General features: G+C 39.4%; 2 protein-coding genes across 2 annotated transcripts; both read left to right on the top strand.

Moving 5' to 3' along the window:
* Window positions 1–3,393: 3,393 nt before the first annotated feature.
* Window positions 3,394–4,415, top strand: LOC122003518 (auxin-responsive protein IAA33-like). The gene is made up of 2 exons (XM_042558626.1): window positions 3,394–4,191; window positions 4,289–4,415. Exons 1-2 carry the CDS (start codon window positions 3,764–3,766, stop codon window positions 4,383–4,385), a joined length of 525 nt encoding a protein of 174 aa, XP_042414560.1. The 5' UTR covers window positions 3,394–3,763; the 3' UTR covers window positions 4,386–4,415.
* A 7,655-nt stretch (window positions 4,416–12,070) lies between these two features.
* On the top strand, window positions 12,071–14,749 carry LOC122005117 (probable receptor-like serine/threonine-protein kinase At5g57670). Its single transcript, XM_042560038.1, has 7 exons — window positions 12,071–12,540; window positions 12,631–12,885; window positions 12,974–13,131; window positions 13,203–13,282; window positions 13,386–13,521; window positions 13,606–13,755; window positions 14,457–14,749. Exons 1-7 carry the CDS (start codon window positions 12,351–12,353, stop codon window positions 14,610–14,612), a joined length of 1,125 nt encoding a protein of 374 aa, XP_042415972.1. The 5' UTR covers window positions 12,071–12,350; the 3' UTR covers window positions 14,613–14,749.
* The last annotated feature ends 5,072 nt before the right edge of the window (window positions 14,750–19,821 follow it).

The raw sequence follows: 19,821 nt of genomic DNA, 5'->3' as shown, positions 1-19,821 counted from the left end.
ATGAAGCTTCCAAAAAAAAAAATCTAAATGGGAAAATTTTTAAGTGAAGTTTGCAAGTTTAAGAAAAAACTATTTTAACAAATGTTAAACCATTGACAAATATTGAAAGCATTTAGTTTAATTAACTATTTCATGTTTCTCCGTTTGTCAATTAAATATTCAATTCAAAAATTAGCTTCCAGGTTGTGGCGAGGCACTAGGCCTTCTTGGTTATTGGATCATTAACCACTTCTAGACAAAGCCTTTTAATGAATTCAAATATTTAATTTTCTATCTAAAAGCCCTAAGTCTAATTTCACTTTTAATTTAAATAAGTTTTTAGAACCCAATATAAGTTTCTTCCTATAGGGTTAATTAGGTATTTTCTAGGGATATAAGCTTTTGTTACTTTTCTGATCTGACCTTTGTGAAATCTATAGTACTAGTTTAATCTTCTATAGTTTTCAATTTTTAAATCAGAAATATTTAGACATGTAGAATTTTTTAAGTTTTCTAATTCTTCCTTTAATTTTGCATTTTCAAGTTTTACTTTTTCAAAATCTTCTATTAGACATGATTTTACTAAAATTCTTTTTATTTCTAAATTTTTAATTTATCATTTTTTACTTTTTAACTTACACATTGATTTTACCAATGATTTAATACCAAAATAGAGTTGATCAGGAGGTAAGAGGCATAACTCACTTACCATATCAGATTTGAAGTTTGACTCTCCCCCTGCTTCGCTGCATTCATCTGAAGTCGCTCCCCCTTCATCAATACTGGCTTCCGAGGTGCTTTGCTCTTCATGGCTTGCCATCAGTGCTAGTCAGCATATTCTTTTATTTCTGACTCAAATGATAAGTTGTCGTCCCAAGTGGTTGTTAGAGTCTTGTGCTTGTTTTTCTTGGGCATCTTGCCTTTTTCATTTTTGAGTTCTGGACAGTTCTCTTTTATATGTCCTTTCTTTTGACACTGGGAGCATCGAACCTTTCTTCTAATTTTTGGATTTTTACTGTTCTGCATTTCTTTAAATTTGTTAGGTCTAAAGAATTTTTTGAATTTCCTTACCATGTAAGCTTCTTGATCTCCTTCTGAGTTTAACTCGGGTTCATCCTTCTTGGTTACATTCAGTGTCATAATTTGGCTTGATTCTTTTATTGTACCTACACATCTGGTTTCATGTAATTATAAAGTAGAAAAGAGTTCCTCTAGGGTACTTACCTCCATGTCCTTTGAAATATAGTAGGCATCAATTATCGAGGTCCATTCTGGAGTCTAGGAAAGACATTGAGTGCGTAGCATATCGAGTCTCGGTTGGTTACCGTTTCACCGAGGTTTTTGAGTTCGGTGATTAGTTCTTTGACCTTCGCGTGTAGATCGACTACATTCTCACCTCTTTCCAGACGGATATTCATCAGTTTGTTCCGAAGTATGTCTCGTCTTGTGAGCTTGGTTTCAGATGTACCTTCGTGGAGTTCTAGGAATTTTTTCTAAAGTTCTTTGGCCGATGAGTAGCTCCCGATGCGGTTGACTTCTTGAGGCGGCAGCATGCTCAACAAGTAATATTCTGCTTGGTTATTTGCTACGGAATCATTTTGTTCTTTCTTCGTCCAAAGACTCTCCTCTTCTCCTCTCCGTTTTGATTCATAGGAACTACAAAACCATACTTGATTATTAAGCGAATCTCAAAGTCAATTTTTAGAAATACCTCCATTCATCGTTTCCAGTGTGTGACTTCTCCCTCGAATTTTGGTGGAACGATGCTTGGTCCGGCCATTGGTTTCTTTGCTTCGGTCGGTGGCTAATCCTTCTAAAGCAACCTCGCTCTGATACCACATGTTGGTCCCTTGGTGGCTGACAAGATGGGAGGAGTGAATTGCCCTGCAAAAATAAATTCAACATTTTCTCGACTTATAGCTTGATTAAGAATACTTGTAAATAACAATTAAGAGACTAATTAAAAAGACAGAGACACAAGGAGAATTATTTGGTTTGCAATCAAAAGATTGCTAATCCAAAAAAAATGAAGTGCACTTTATGAAGATCTCCTTCAGGCGGAGTAGCCTCTTATAACGTTAACAACTCACAATCAATAGTAGAACAGAGAGAAAGGAATTACAAGTAGTTGCCTAATCTACTGAAATCAGAGCTATATTTATAACACTGTTCCGGGCGCTTGGAAGGGTTCCGAGCGCCTGGAGTGGGATAAAATTCTATCCCCGATGCGTTGGTCAACGTACACGTCAAACTTGATAAAAGTTGAGTTCTGGGCGCCCGGAATGGATCTGAGCGCTCGGACCACCAAAGTCAACAATGTTGACTTTTTCGGTCGAGGTCCTCTGGTTCGGTTCTGCTCGCCTCGGTCCGGGTCTTCCGCTCCGGCTCCGCTCGCTTGGGTGATTTCAACCATCCGGAATAGGGTTCACCCGAACTCAATTTCCGACCTTCTTCTCGAGCAGCCTTCTTCCCCGGCTTCTCGTCCCTCAAACGTCGTGTACATTCTTCTCGTCCACTGGTATACTCTTCCGCGGTACCTCGCCCCTAAGACGCACTGAGCTTCTCTCCCATGCCGTCCTTCTTGCTAGCCGCGTCTTCCGCTCGATTTCCTGTGCTCCTAAGCTCCTGCACACTTAGACACAGGGATTAAACCAAACAGGGCCTAACCTAATTTAGTTGATCACATCAAAATAACCACGGGGTCCAACACTACTGTTGCTACTATTGCTCCATTTTTTTCCACATTCCGATGATCGACTTGAGCGTCGGAGGGCCAATGCCAGGGTCCCCTTCCCTGGCTCGGTACTGACGTCATTTGTTTTATAGAGCGGGACGAAGTCCACGTCCAGTCAAAGAAACCGCCACCTCCCAACTTTTCAACTTCACGCTTTCAGAAATGATCAATGAGTTTAATGAGAAATCTTATAGAATAAAATATAGTATCAGTGAATTTAATTTATTATATTTATGGTGCCTTATATTTATTCTTTTATATACTCTTTTAATCTATTTTTATGTTTTTAATTACTTATTAATATTTTATTAAAATATTATCATTATACGAAGATTTATTATATAATATGATATATTAATTTTTTTATAAACGACATGTTTCATATAAAAAATAATAATTTATTTTAAATTTAGCCCACCCAAACTAAAATTCTGATTTCACCACTTATCCCAACTTCAGGGACTTATTCACCGTAACAATATACTATAAAAATCAATACTTCATCGCCGGTAAAACAACATTAAACTGCGGATTGGAATACTTTGGCTTCATAAGGTCACCCAAATTTTGACTCAAAACATGATTTCACAATTTCCTTTATGCCAAACGACTGAAGGAGGCAGACAATATCACATGGAGCAGACAGAGTAGCAAGGCACATTAAGTGCGGACTCCAAGGAACATGAGAGAGTCAAACGGCGAGGCGGCCGCCGGCTGCAGCGGCAGAGGCAGCGGTCGAGACTACACCACCCCATCTCCACGGATTACAACAAGGAAAATCACGCACCGACGTCTCTTCTACGCTTTTCCTCCGATCCCTAGGAGGACAGCGCACAAACACCTTTCGTGCTTCCAAGCGAACCCAATTCTCTCATTGCCTTATATAAGCCCACAGCCTCTCTGGTATCATGCTCTATCCACGTTTACTCTGTTTCGGACACACAGGTAGTTGCACTTAATTATATATACCTTAACGGTGACCTATCAATTTCAATTTCCCAAATCAATCAGAGAGAGAGAGGTGGAGACGAGGGCCAAGCGGCGGAGACAATGGACGGGGTGGAGCTTCATCACGGCTCGCTCAAGCGGCGGTGGGTCGACGAGAAAGGGACCAGCAACCTGCACACCTTTTATCGCTCCTGCTCGGCGCTTCAGACGTCGCCGCAACTGCAGCCGAGAGCTACGTCCACGTTCAAGCTGTTGAGTCTTTCCGTTGCGGGCGACGGTACGGTGGCGTCGGTCGTCCCTCCGGTGACTGTCGTCCTCGAGGGGCGCGCCATCTGCCACCGCGTCTGCCTGGAGGACCACACGAGCTACGAAAGCTTGGCCAAGGCCCTGCGCCGCATGTTCGTGGACTCGGACGAGGTAGGGGAGGAGGCGGAGGCGGAGCTGGCGCTGGCCAATGCGGTACCGGGTCACGTGGTGGCCTATGAAGACATGGAGGACGACCTGCTCCTCGCCGGCGATCTAAACTGGAAGTGAGCCTGCACTAAACTTTAATCTTCCTCTGCAATGGCTGCTACGATCATTACTCGAGTTCTTCTGTTGATGACTTGAAATTTCCAATAATTGCAGGGATTTCGTCCGTGTGGCTAAGCGGATTCGGATAGTCCCGTCGAAGGCTAATCGTCGGCGACATTGTGGAAAAAGAGCTGGAAATCGAGAAACATAATGATCATATTTTCTACTATTAAGCGAGAGATTTAAACATCTAATTTCGCATTCCTTTTCTGTATTCTTCTAAATTGTAGTTTGTATTTGTATTATTAGAGACTCTATGGTTTAGTGGATGAACATGTCTACTCCAACGTCAGTGGTGCATGGCTTGTCAAATGTTAGAGCGGTGGCTTTAGCTACCATTAATTTGATAATCTAATCATTCAAAGTGACATTTTTTTAAACACGATCATTAATTTGGCTTGTTAATGGTCATTTGATGTAGTAGTTTTTAAATATTTTTTTATTTAAATTTATAATTTCTTGGTCAAATAGTTATCTGAGTTTGATTAGGCGGCCCCTGGGCTTCGGGATCCACTTTTGACCCAAAAGTTTAGCAAATGCTGAAGCAAAATTATGCATCGCTTAAATTTAAGTTTCTTTAATGCTAACACGCAAATTCAATAAATAAGGTTTTTACCGATTCAGGAGGTTCCTGTCTAAGATCGTCGATGAGTAAGTCATCGGATAGCTATCTTCTATAATGACAAAGTCGCCAAATGCCAAGGAAGGATCAACGGGTTAGATTGTTTGCAGAGTTAAAGAAAGAGAGAGATGGGGTCAGAATGGAGGTTATAGGTGCCACGACTTAATCATTCCGACACATAATTAAGTTAGAACTCCAGCAAGGAGAAGTGGAGAAGAACGGTAAGTGAGGAGTATTGATGGTTTGTGAATATATATGCATGTGTATATGTGTATCTTTGCTCACAGGAGCAGGCTTCTTTTATATCATTGTTACCTGATACTCTTCTCCTTTAGGTATTAATTGATGGGATGTCATATCCGATAAGAAAGGCATCACATTGTATCTACAGTCATGTCATCCACATTCTATATTATAGAGGGTCATGTTGTATTAAGATATCACACGCCATGTGTGCAATGTTATTCCACGTACTATGTCAACCCACGTGATGTCTCATGTGCTATGATAGCTCTTATGTTGTCTCACGTGCTATTGATCAGTCGGGGTACTTAGGCTGGAGGATTTGTCATATTAAGTTGAGGGGCATCATATCAGTGGAGCTGAGCCAACTGGGCAGGAGTGTCGGTTCGGTGGAGCTGAGCTGACTGGGCAAGAGTATCAGCTCGACGGAGTTAAGTCGACTAGGCAAGAGTGTCAGTTCGACGGAGTTAAGTTGACTAGGCAAGAGTGTCGGTTCGGTAGAACTGAACAGATTGGGGCAAGAGTGTTGGGTTGACAAGGCCGAGAGAAGATAAGCAAGAGCGTTGGGTCGGCGGAGCCAAGAGAAAATGAGCAAGAGCGTCGGGTCAGGGTCGAGAGGAGATGAGCAAGAGCATTAGGTCGGCTTGATCAAGTTGAATGACGAAGTCTCTCATCTTGGATTAACTGAGCTGAATGACAGAGTCTCTCATCTCGGGACCAACGTCATTCATGTAGAAGTGGTTGGATGATGAATGTTTGGGCATTGAGCGATCTTATGAAGCGGTGTTCAACAACGTAATTTAGATGCTTAGTAAAATTGTATGGAAATAGTTCCCCTTAGAGATGATCGACATTAATGCGTGATTTTTTTTTTTTTGGAGAGAGTGCATCTCGTGGATCCCACCTTGATGAGACTTGGTAATGTTAGTATGTGAGAAGAAAAATATATACTGTGCTTCTAGATGGTGCTCCAGAATACTCCTCGCCCACTCGGGATTAGGCATAAGGGCAATCAGGATGATGCTTAGGTGGACAGTGTGCTTGGGTGAGTGCTCGAGAGCAAGCAACTCGGGTAACCACTAGATGCTTGCACTCCACTCGGGCTTAGGAAATTATTCGGCTCGATAGTGAACATGTCATGTTGAGTCTATTGACCAAGTCCCAAATTATGCTGCTTGGCTCCTATGTTGACCAAGTGAAGGGCTCATCACATGGATCCTATTGACCTCTACATCATATATATGCATCCCCAAGTCTAGTCGGAGGAGGCGAGACTCTAATTGACTGGACTATAGGGCCTAAAAATTGGAGAGGTATCTACTATTAACAGAAATATGACTTTATTAGATTTCACGACTCCTAAATATCTATGGAGTCAGAGAGATAATAGCTTGATATGTGACTATCTTTGAGTCAGGAGAGATTCGATCTAAAAAGGGGGCAATTGTTGATGGACACCGTTGGTTTCAAACCAAGGGGATATATGGACTCGATCCATGATTATGTCGGAATTGGGAGAGATTGGACCCTAAAAAAGATAAGTTATGATGGATGATGCTTGTCTGAGACCAGGAGATATAAATGCTCAATTCGTGACTATATCCAAGTCGGAAGAGATTGGATCCTGAAAAGAACAATGTTGATGGACGTTATTTATCCGAGATTGTACCAAGGGATATAAATGCTCGATCTATGAATATATCTGAGTTAGGAAAGATTGGATCCTAAAAGGGAAATTATTGATGGATGCCACAGATCCAAAACCAGGAGGATATAGATGCTCGATATGCGACTATATCCGAGTCAAGAGAGATTAGATCCTGAAAAAGACAATTGCTTATGGGCATCATTCGTTCGAGACCAAGTGACTTATATGAGCTCGATCTGTGACTATGTCTGAATCAGCAGAGATTGGAATCTAAAAAGGGCTATTGCTAATGGATGCCGCTCGTTCGAGACTAGGAGATGTATTCTTGATCCGCGACTATATCTGAATTGGAAGAGATTGAATCCTGAAAATAAAATTGCTAACTGGACACTGTTGGTCTCAGGGGATCAAATTTCGTGGAGACACAAGAGTCTGAGGGAGTCAACCTTTTTGCTTGATAAAAAAAGAGGGATATATTCTAAATTAAAATTCATAGAATTTAAGTTCAAACTTATGTGTCGAGATAGCTTGAGATGATAATCTAAAACTATCAAGTAGAAAATTAAGAATGAGCTGCTTGTATTGAACTGTCTAGAAGACTGAGTTACCTTGTTTTGTTGAGTTGGGCTGGAATTATCTTGTCTAGTCGAGTCGAGTTGCCTATAAGACTGAGTTGTCTTGTGTAGTCGAGTCGAGCTACTTGGAAGACTGGGTTGCCTTGTCTAACCAAGTCAAGCTGCTTGGAAAATTGGGTTGTCTTATCTGCCGAATCGAGTTGCCTAGAAGACTGGGCTGTCTTGTCTGACAGAGTCGAGCTACCTGGAGGATTGACTATCTTATCTAACCAAGTTCAGCTCACTGGAAGATTAGAATGTCTTGTATGGTCGAGTCGAGTCGCCTGGAAGATTAGGTTGTCTTGTCTGGCTGAGCCAAGCTACCTTGCTTGGGACTTAGAGGGATGGAGGAAGGCGAGCTAGCCAAGAAACAACAGATGGAAAAACAATACCTCCACTTGGAGATGGCTTTGAAGGAAGCGAATGGAGTGCTTGAAACCGGTAGACTTTCTTTGAACACGACAAGCATGGGACGGGTGGAAGACCAATATGGGAAGAATTTCCTCTAATTTCCTCCACTGCAAAGACGGAGGAGATATGGAGAAGAGATATTAGTTTGCTTCAATCTCCTAACTATCCAACTTGTATATGAAATAACATGTTGATATCCTAGCACACTCCTTCTTGAATGCTAAAGCCAACCCTATTTGGAGAAAAAATGTCTATGATTTCTTGCTCGATGTTGACAAGAACATATAACGCTTTTCCACTGATCCTCTTTCATTGACATATTTGCCTTTATTCTAGATGATTTATATAGTGTTAGCAATCTCAACATCTTACTTTAGGGTCTCAACTTAGAGTTCTCAGAGATGATGTCAATTTGTTCTTGCCTGAAATAGTCGATAAATGAGCCGTTAGACAGTTGTCTTCTATATTGATGAAGTCGTCGAGCTCCAAAGAAGACCAACATGCTAGATTTTCTGGGAAGCTAAAGAAAGAGAGAGAGAGGGTTAAAATGAAGGTCAGAGGTGCTTCGGGTCAACCACTCCGACACTTAAGTCAGATCTTTGACAATGGGAGGTGGAAAAGAAGATCAGTAAGTGAGAAGTGTCATTGGTTTGTGAGTATGTAGGCGTGTGCATGCATACCTTTGGCTACAAGAGCGAGTTCCTTTTATATCACTACTACCTGATACTTCTCTCTTCTAGGTATTAATTGATGGGATGCCATAACTTGGTAAGAAAGATGTCACATCGTATCTACAGTCATGTCACCCACGTTTTGTATTGCAGAGGGCCATGCTGCATCAAGTTATTGTACGCCTTGTGAGCTATGTTGTTCTACGTACTATGTCAGCCCACATGATGTCTCACGTGTTATGATAGCTCATGTGTTGTCCCATGTATTATTGACTAGTCGGGGTAGTTGGACTGAAGGTTTTGGCATGTTAAACTGAGAGGCGTCAGATTGGTGGAGCTGAGCTGACTAGGCAGGAGCGTCAGTTAGGTGAAGCTGAACAAACTGGACAAGAGTGTCAGTTCAGCAAAACTGAGCCGACTTGGCAAGAGTGTTAGTTCAGTGGGACCAAGAGGAGATGAACAAGAGCATTGGGTCAGCAGAGCTTAGAGGTGATGAGCAAGAGTGCCGATTCCACATGATTGAGCCGAATGGTGAAGCCTCAACTGAGCAGAATGACGGAGCCTCTCATCTTGAGAACAACCCCATTTGAGTAGAAGTGGTTGGACGATGAGTGTTCGGGCGTTGAGAGATCTTAGTGGATGAAGTGATATTCAGCAGCATAATCTAGGTGCTCAACAAAATTATATGGAAGAGTGCCCCCTTTCCCCACTCCTAGACAGATGCTCGGCAAAAATGCATGATTTGTGTGTGTGTGCGCGTGTGTGTGTGTGGGAAGAGGGCATCCCGTGGGACCTAGCTAGATGAGACTTAGTAATGTCAATTTGAGAGAAAAAAAAGCACATAATGTGTTTCTATATGGTGCTCCAGAATACTTGGAGTCCACTCAGGATCAGGCAGTGGAACAGTTAGGATGGTGCTTTAGTGGACAATGAGCCCTGGCGAGTGCTCGGAGTAAGCCACTCGGGCAACCACTGGATGCTTGCACTCCGCTTGGGCTTAGGAAACTATTTGACTTGGTAGTACATGCGCAACATGGAGTCTATTGATCAAGTCCCGAATTATACCATATGACTCTTTAACCAAATAAATAGTCTACCATGTAGAGCCTTATTTACCTCAGTATCATATAGAAATCAAATTCATGTGATGATATTGTGTCAGAAGTTATTTTTATGTTTTTGTGTTTTTAATAAATCAAAAAATAAAAAAGTAAAATATAGTCTTCTAGAACATAAAAGTTCTCCTAGGTGCAAATAAAAACTATGGAACACTAGGCAAATAGAAAAGGACATTTTTGTTTTAGAATATTTTTTTTTTAAAAGAAGAGAGTTAGTGGTGAGATTTTTTTAGAAAAAATCAATAAAAACCAAGGCACATGGATTGGGTGGTTCTACATATCATCTTTGAGCAAAATTTAGTTTGAAAAACCAAAACATTGAGACAGTTTATTTCGTTAAATTCGAGTTAATTTTGTAGGATAAAAAAACTATATATTAACTGAACCCATTATTGTCCCTACATACGCAAAACATTTAAGTTTTCTATACTTTCGCATTATTTTTTACATTCCAAAGATTAATCTAATAACTTCGCTGGTGGACACGTATATAAAGTCATTGACGTAGTTGTAACAAAAAGTTTAATTAACTACTCCATCCAATTAAATTAACTTGGTCCGACACTGGACTGATTTATAAACCTAGGCTTAAAGAGCTAGTGTACGTGCCTTTACCAATGCCAAATAACATGTTCGGCCTAATTCGCATAAATTAAAGAACGAGGCAGATGCGTGTCATCTAACCTAAATACAATTAATAGCTCTCACTTCATGATTTGCCCTTTCACTCATCTATTATACTTGATTTGGTGAGCCAGGCAGTTTTTATAATAAATTTTTTTAAAAAAATACAAGTCCCAATAATTGAACAATTGATGCAACCGACTAACCGAGCAGGACCCAATTTGAAGCTGTTGATAGCTGTCGCGCACACAGCGACATGGCCCCTGAGCTAGCTTATCAATCAAGTTCTACCAAGGAAAATTTTAATATAAAATCTTCAATGATCTTTATGGGCTTTTATGTATCCCGGATTCAAAACTAGCATAAGAAATTTGTCTTTTCACGTTTGAATCACTGTAACTGCTAGATCATTATATGGTTTGGACTGCTATTTATATTTTTTAAATTTATTTTAATGACTGATAAAATCTTTTATGGAATCAGGTTGATTAGTCAGATCTAAATAATAATAATAATAATAATAATAATAATAATAATAATAATAATAATAATAATAGACCCTGCCTCTCAACATAAAATTTAGTCCGCATCAACAAATTCAAAACTTCAAAAATTATTCTTAAATGTTAGTAAGTATCATTAGAAAGTATAACAATGATTGCATGAATAAATAAAATTGTATTTAATCAAAATATAATTTTATATATTCAGATTTTAAAAATATTAGAATTATCAAAGCATAATTATAATTACATTAAAAAAATGAAAATTTATTAGAAAAATATAAAAGTTATTACAAGGGCAGTGGAATATTTTCAGAAAATTTAAAGTCCAATGGATATAAATATATTTTCAATATTAAAAATTATTTTGGTTACCTAAATAGTTATTTGAATCGTTATGTATAGTCGACAATATATTATTATTCACTTTAGGTTAAAGTCTTATAATTTTATTTTTATATTTTATCTAAAAAGTCTTATATTAATGAAGATATTTTTCCTTTATAAATTTATAATCTTTTTTATGTGTTTTCAATGTGGAACTTTGTTTGTAACTATTACAACTCAACACATCTAAGTGGCCAATGTTCTTAGAGTTATCATCCCACTTGAGAAACATCTCAGTAATGCACCGCAACTAAAATTTGACCCTACCTAATTAACTTCTTGAAATGCTAAATCATTATACCAATGTTCGGGTTACTCCAACGATAATTCATTCTGCAATTAAAGTGAAATCCGTCATGCTGGCGGCCTTCCATAATTGTCCCACACTATTAGGAAGGAATAAATCAAGAAACTAAAGTTGATCATCACATGATAGAATAATTTCTTGATTTTTATCGGGATTCAATCCTTACTCAATTTAATAAATTTATCATGTTATAACCAACTTGATTATACCCTCAGCTACCCAAACGATAATTCATAGTGACAAAAGATGATTTGCTCACCCCCAATGTTTTTGCTAGTTCATCTCCAAATTAATATGAAAGAGATAAATCACTAATAGCGGCTAACCTTAAGTGGGAGGAATATTTTAATGAATATTCAAAATATTTTTAGGAATTTTATAACAGCGGACTTTTCTTAAGGTCTTCCTAGATAAAGGAAATTTGACAAGCGACTCATGAAAAAAGACAGATCGCTCTTGCACAAGATTAAAAAAAAAACGCAGCAGATTAACATTTTAAATACAACTTTCTAAGTAAACAACTCTATAAAAACTCCAATTATTATACATAGAGTGACTTGAAAGTTTTATACCCAACATAATATTGACAATCCAAGTAGAAGCATGTAAACCACAAAAGTTTCTTTTATCACAACCATCATTCTCATGGCGGAATCAATAGATAGGACAAGTTCGTTTCATAAAATTAATTCTGTGGAGAATTTATGTTATCTTTAAGTTCTTGTTAGACTTGTCATCCTTTATTTTTCCTCTTAATTGCAACCCAAGAACAGATACCAACAGAGTACAGCCAGTTGCGATCGATGCTTCCTTTGTATAATTGTATCCCTAGGAAAGCAAAGGATCGCCTCAGCTTTTTCTTACTACACTGTTTTGAAAGCCATTAGTTCCAATCCATCTCCTTCCAGTTCAGAGTTTCTCTCTTTGGTCCGCCTTTTCTTTCTCTTCTCTTGTTGCAGAGAGGAAGAATGAGGCAGCTTTACACCAGAAGCGGAAGCCTCAAGCGCTTTCTTTCTACCATTGGACGGAGGAGCAAGGAGGAAGAGTGCAAAGAGGAGGCCGTCTCCCCTGTTCCCGACTTGAAACCGCCCCTGAAACCGAGCTGGAGATGCTTCGCCTACGAAGAAATCTACAAGGCTACCGATGGTTTCCACAAAGGTTAATCTTTTAAAGGATTGGAGCTCTCTTCCAGTCGGCATTGTTCCTCAAAATCTAATCTTGCTTCTTCTTCTTCTTGGGGTGGGGTAGATAACGCGGTGGGCAGAGGCGGGTACGCGGAGGTGTACAGGGGAGTGCTGGAGGACGGGCAGGTGATCGCCGTGAAGAGGCTGATGAGGACTTCGTCGGACGAGAAAAGGGAGAAGGATTTCCTGACGGAGCTCGGCACCATCGGCCATGTGTGCCACCCCAATGTCTCCCTTCTTCTGGGCTGCTGCATCGATCGTGACCTCCATTTGATCTTTGAGTTCTCTTCTCGCGGTTCCGTATCATCCAATCTCCATGGTAACATTAGTTAAGTTGCAAATAGAACTTGTGGCATGATCGCCCACGGACTGGACTGGACTGGAGTGTGCTCTTCTAACTATTGCAGATGAGAATTCACCGCCGATGGCTTGGGGGTTGAGGTACAACATAGCGCTTGGAACGACTAGGGGACTTCATTACCTGCACAAGGGATGCCAGAGAAGGATCATCCACAGGGACATCAAGGCCTCAAACATCCTCCTCACTACAAACTTTGAAGCCCAGGTAGTAACCTTGTCGATCGCTCCTTGCTAAATTATTGCGTTCTCGAAACCAAAACAAATTCTCCATCTCAGATTTCGGATTTCGGCCTTGCCAAATGGCTTCCGTCGGAGTGGGCTTATCGCGCCGTCGGGCCAATACAAGGCACATTTGGGTACACACCTCAAACTTAGTCTTGGCTTCGATATATAGCAACTATGAAATTGGATACAATTTAAATTGATCTGTCTCTTAAGTGGAGCTCATGCTATCAACAGTTGTGTGGCGCCGGAGTACTTCATGCACGGTATTGTGGACGAAAAGACCGACGTCTTCTCCTTTGGTGTCTTCCTGTTAGAGATCATATCGGGTAGGAAGCCGGTAGATGGCTCCCATAAAAGCTTGCTTAGCTGGGTAAGTGTAACTTTTCTCCATGAATACATCAAGATAAGTTTAACCACCTGAGTACCTTGATCGAGTAATTCCACGTCTTTGCAGGCGAGGCCTTTTCTAAATGATGGCATGGTACAAATGTTAGTCGATCCAAGATTAGGAGATGATTACGACATGGAACAGCTCAAAAGGGTCGCCTTATCGGCCTCTCTTTGTATCAGAGCTACTGCAGCTTTGCGACCTTCCATGACTGAGGTAACTTACTGTCTGCCACAAGTAGTCTAATCTCGACAGTAAATTATGAACTTCATTATAAAATGATAAAATTCAGCCCAAATGCAAGTAGGAAGCTTCACTTGATTATGCAGTATTTGTCAGTATTTGCGTGGCTTCTAGTCATTGCAAGTTTCCTGTCGTCTTGTACGATTTCATCAATAATTGTAAGTTGAAATTGGAGGTGATTAGAAAACGCAAGCCTCCTCACTGAGATCGTTTGGTTATACGTTGTTTTCATGCGCATAATTCCATCCTCCTATTGATTCCCTGATGGAGCTTTATTGCTAACTGATGAGTGGGAAGTTTTGTGAGAGTAACGTGAAACCTTCACCAAGCGTAGACTTGGTGAATACTTATAATATAAGGGAAGATGTAACATCTTAGTGATGTAAACATGGAAAAAGGCTTTCACATCTGTGGGTTCAAAAAATCGAGTTCGTCTTGAGGTCATAAAAGAAAAGAACCAACATAGAAGATTCTCTTACCCCTAGCTTCATCATCAGAAGTATATTAATTGCCTCGTTCTCTCTTATAGGCACGAGGAATACTAGTCACGGGCTTTTGATGACTTATAATTTTATAAACAAGAGTTAAGATGCAGAATAAACAAAGACAAGTAGTTTAAAAATCTCTGGTTTCACGTAACTGCAACTGTAAATATAAAACGGTTTGTTTGGCAGGTAATGGAGATCCTGGAGGGTGGCGAGATTTTGCAAGATCGATGGAATATGCCTGAGGAGGTCGAGGAAGAAGAGTTTTGGGGCTTTGATGATCTCGACGAGGATGACGACGACGAATATTGCAATACTGCAACATCTTCAACTGGCAGCTCCTAAACACAATTGTAGTTTACCATTTGCAGTACTGGATGAATACTGATGTATATAAATATAGAATCTTATATAGTAATAGGTTTGACAATTTAAAGCGCTGCTGTATCTTAAGTTGCTAGGTAAAGACCTTCTCCACTAAACTAATATGATTACTGTACAGATGTGTAAATTAAGTAAGCGAGAACATGCGTACAGCAATTGTATTACGGCTACCTCGGAGCAAAGTGGAAAAGGATTGATTAGTTGCTTATCTGCATAGGAAAGTGAAGCAGTTTTGAGCAGGTGGCATATATATATTGTCTTGACTCAAGACTAACCGGATAATCGATTCTTAATGTGATGAATGGACTTCAGTGTCGGTTAGTATAGATGGCACCTACGATTTGAATACGTCCGAGAGATTTTTTTTTTCTCTAAAAAAAAGGTTAATACAGAGGTCATGCATGCTGCCAAATTTCATGTAAAACAAACATATTAAGAGCAAAATAAAGAACTACACGAAACTAAGCAGCGATGGCCATCTTCACATGTATTTCTTAAAGAGTGAATGATCCAACAGAACACCAATTTCCTCTACCTGCTTTCTCTCAGGCCAGTTGCTGAATAATGAGTCTCAACACTAGAAGGTGACACTGAGCGGCCAAGCTGGGAACTTAATTGACATGTTTTTCAGTTCGTTGTTTCCAAATTTAAGCCAACAATGGTTGCAAAAACATTTAAAAAAGGAGCGACCTAGCTTCAAGAGGAGGGTCTTATTAATTGACAATGGAGACATATTGCTATTTAGAACCACGGGGAATGCACTTATCATTGTGATTGAGGCTTCTTGCTGATATCTATACTATACCGGCCGATAGTGTCAGGGGTACAGTTCTCGGTACCCCACTCGATGATGATATAATAAAAAGAAACCCTAAGAACCATCTAAACATAATAATCTGGAAATTTATCCTATTTTATATATATCATCTTTTTCATAGACAACAAAACTATACAAGTAAGATGACACCTGAAACAAAATATAAATACAATGAAACAAAATTAAATTAAACCAGGAACTAGAACGTCAAAATATCTGAGCAACTTTTTGTATAGTCGGGACCAACCATAATATCAAAAGGATCTCTGTGTCTACAAAACTGGAGGCAAAGAAATGTAAAAAGTTAGCCAAATGAGTAATCAAGAAAGATGTGCATGAATTTAATCTTATTTAAGAAATCAAAGGAATAGAGTAAATCATCATCTTTTATACATCTTTAGGTTATTTTTTTGAAATTCTCCATTTGTATATAAATGAGAAAATTATAGTTTTGGTCCTGTAATTTGTATAAATTGAAATTTTTGGCCGGCAAATGCTAAGTTGGCGGTCATTAATTACCTACGTGAAAAAATACGAAAAAAAAACGTCATTTCACCTAACCAATCAACATTTCACATGAAAAAAAAAACATAAAAAATAATAAACACCAAACCTAAACCTACACCGATCCTCCATTCTCCCTTCTCCTCCTCTCAATTGCCCCCCCCCAGTAGGCTCCAGTGCTGATCATGCTCTGCTTCTGCCTTCTTCCTTCTCTTCCTAACGAAAGACCCTTTTTTTCCACCGCCCCCGTCGATGTCTCGACCTTCCGCCGTCGCCGTCGCCACCTCCCCACCGACACCCGCAAGCTCCACTCCAACACCAGCTTCGGTTGTTGCGGGGTCAACCTTCGTGCAACTCCCACATGCTCAAGGGAAAGATTGAGAGAATTGACATGGAATAGAGGAGATTTGGTTGGTGGACTGAAGGATGGGAGTCGGTAAGGGGTGCAGAAGCAGAGGAGGGGCTAGAGGAGAATAGGCAACAGAGATGCTCTGTTTCTTGCTGTCACTGCAATGGTTGTAATTTTTTTTTTCAGAGTTGTTGCTGATGGTCTTGGCACAGTGGTTTGATTTTTGGCGTGTGCCATTTGTTGTCACATTCTCTTTATTCCTCTTGTTATTTCATCTCCCTCTTATTTGAATTGCAAGTTTTATGGAAGAATTTTGACCATTTTCTCGATCTTTTATTTTTTTAGAAAAAAAAAGAAAAAACTAAGTTCAATTAGGTTGGCCACACCAAACTTAATCCAGCTACAAAAGGCACTAATTAAGTTCTTAAAAAACCAACTTCAATCTTTTCCTCAATCTTGTTTCGAGTATAGTTAATTATTATAATAAGTCATGTGTTGTCTCGATCAGAGAGATTGGATGACCATAACTTGAGCAATATTCTATAAAGATTAACAAAGCATTGCCTCTTTGATCATAATGATATCGGACTCACTCATCAAATCTAGCTAATTCGAACATGCACATTAATTGGGTCATCGCGGAGAACCAAAAGGCACAAGAATGTGTCTGTATGTGTCAAAGGATATAAAATCATCACAAGAACCATGAAAAAGGAAATCAATTAATCATAACACCTTTCAAAACCTTCTCCAGCTATTTTTACAACACATTGTACCTGCGTCACACGAGATTAAGTTCTATAATGTCGTCTAGTTTTATAGATTCATGTCTAGTCAGTAGATAAAAGATAAAAGGGGATGAAACAAACAAATTGGTAAATAATACACATAAATACAGAAACAAATAGAATAGATACAGAAGGGCATGAAACAAAACAGAACAATAGATACAGAAACTCATTTATCCACCTGATATAATGAACCAATAGTAGATAAAAGGGATGAAACAAATAGATACACACAAATCACATAGATATAGAAGAGGATGAAACAAACAGAAACACACAAATCACATCATTGAAAAATATAAGAGAGAAACCATAATTCATGTTCTAAACAAAATAACCATAACTGAAACAATATTTCATAATTCATGCACTAAACAAAATTTTGCCAAAAAGCAACCAAAAAGTTCACACTTCATTCTCTTTCACTTATGAGGATCCTTTCTTTTCTTCTTTTTAGCTCCCAATCCACATTTATTTTCAGATACTGAAGCATTTATGCTGGACATTATCATGAATTTCTGCCTCCTTGTACAATTGACTTGCATGGTTCAACATTTTGTATGTAGGCTCTTCCAAAATGGTGCAGGTGCCCTTATATTAGCCATATTCAAGGGAATTTGACATTGTTTAAACTGCTCATACATGGATAAGAGTGTCGTAGACCTCGATGGGGGCATTGGTGTAGTTTGTTGATCCATTGGTTGAGACATATTGCTGTCTTTCCCATGTGACAAGTGATTTTTTTAGATAAAATATTTCTATAGAAAAATACACTACTAAACACAAAATAAAACATTAGCTTACACTACTATTGCCATGATAGATATTTGATTTCTTTAAAATATTTTCACCAATGGTATTGACATCAAACCTCACATTCCTCCTCACCTAAAATAACATTATTAAGAAAAATTACTATAGAAAAATAATAATTGATGGATTACTATAGAAAAATTATTATAGAAAAATTACTATAAAAACACATACCTGTTACTTTGATGGTGATTGACTTATGAGCTCTTCAGTCAACTAACTTAAAGGATGTTCTTGTGACTATTCGATTTGTTTGGATTCCATTAGCCTTACTGGTTCAGTTCGAGTACAAGTTTTTTTATTGTGACCCTTAACATCACAAATGCTACATGTCACTGTTTGTTGTTGCCTCCTCATTTCGTGATCATTTCTTACTATCTTTATTTTGCTTTTTCGTTTTGTCTTTATTGTTTTAGCTTCGTCTTTTGCCATTCTTCTTGCTCATTTGGGCCTTCCCACAAGTCTCCCAAAGTTTGGTGGAAGTACTGGAATAACTCCTGTTGGTTGCCATTCACTCCTACCATTTAGTGGCATCACTATAGGAGAATATATTGGAGCAATCTGGGTACCCTAAGTTTTGATGTTTTGGCAAAGGTTTAAGTTAGGATTATTGTTGTATTTGATATGCATTGTGAGTGTGCAGGATACAAGTACAACAAGGAAAGTCCAAGTGTGATCTTGGCAAAGGAGGAAAGTCCAAGGATGAGTCTTGGCGGTGTAAGTCCAAGCATGTAGTCTTGGCAACGTAAGTCCAAGTGTGACTTGGCAATGGATGAAGTCCCGGAGGCGCGACCTCTTGGCAAAGGAAGACCCGACAACAATGACAAGGCCGATGGAAGCTCCAGAAAGCAAGACGTGAAGGATGGGGAGGCATCCGAGGGACGCAAGGCTGATGAAGGAGGCTAGAAGGCTAGGTCTAGGTTGGTCGGGTGAGAACGAGTGCTGAGTGAATGTACTCGGGGTAAAATCCTAGAATTATGGTTTACTGTAGCAGTACTGTAGCGTTACTGTAGCAATAGTGTAGCAGTCGACTGGGAGCGAACAAAGAGTTGGTATCGAGCCGTTGGGCTGCAACGGTCGAATTTCCACGAAGGGCAGTCGACTGCATGTTTTGGCAGTCGACTGGTAGGCGGGGTTTTCTAACTTGTGGCCAATATAACCAAGCATTGGAAGCTTGGTTAAGGTTGACGAAATAGAGGTGGTTAACCCCTATTAGTAGTCTACCAGTGCCCTCACTTCTCAAGAGTCCTTAGTGAGAGTTTGTGGCGAGGTTTCTCCACCCACAAGGAGCTACACGAGCTAGCCGGAGGTTTTTCGAGGAGTCATCTACCGACGGATCAGGATCGTCCACCTTACGGACTGCCGTGGAGTAGGAGCTTCATCTCCGAACCATGTTAAACAACGTGTCATTGGTTTTGCTTCTTGTTTATTGTTTTCTAGGGTTAGCTTTGCTTTTGTTTGTTAGTATTTTTGTTTCTGCTGTGCACTAACAAGCGTAGGAAGCGACGATTTGGGTGAGACACTATTCACCCCCTCTAGTGAACGTCAAGGTCCCAACAGAATAGACTTGTTTGTATGTGGCTAAACTATAGCATTTATGCACGTAATCGAAATAATCCAATCGTTGAGCTAAAATAGCAGATAAAGCATGGTTTCATGAATTCCACTCAAATCTCATTTCCTACAACCACATGTGCATTCTTTTAGGTCTACACTGTACTTACTGCCATCATAGCATGACATTTGGTAATAGAAGTTATCTACTTTAATTGGTATGCAATCCCCAGTCTTTGTCAAATGCTTCTCGATTAATTTTCTTATTTGAGGATAAAACAATCCTTCCCAGTTTTCTTTGGCCCTATCCCTGTTAACTTGCATTCTCGTCATGAAGTATTCAAC

The sequence above is a fragment of the Zingiber officinale genome, chromosome 7B, assembly GCF_018446385.1.
Source record: "Zingiber officinale cultivar Zhangliang chromosome 7B, Zo_v1.1, whole genome shotgun sequence".
Lineage (NCBI taxonomy): Eukaryota > Viridiplantae > Streptophyta > Magnoliopsida > Zingiberales > Zingiberaceae > Zingiber > Zingiber officinale.
The sequence above is the reverse complement of the archived record's forward strand: the minus strand, read 5'-3'. Positions and strand labels throughout refer to the sequence as shown.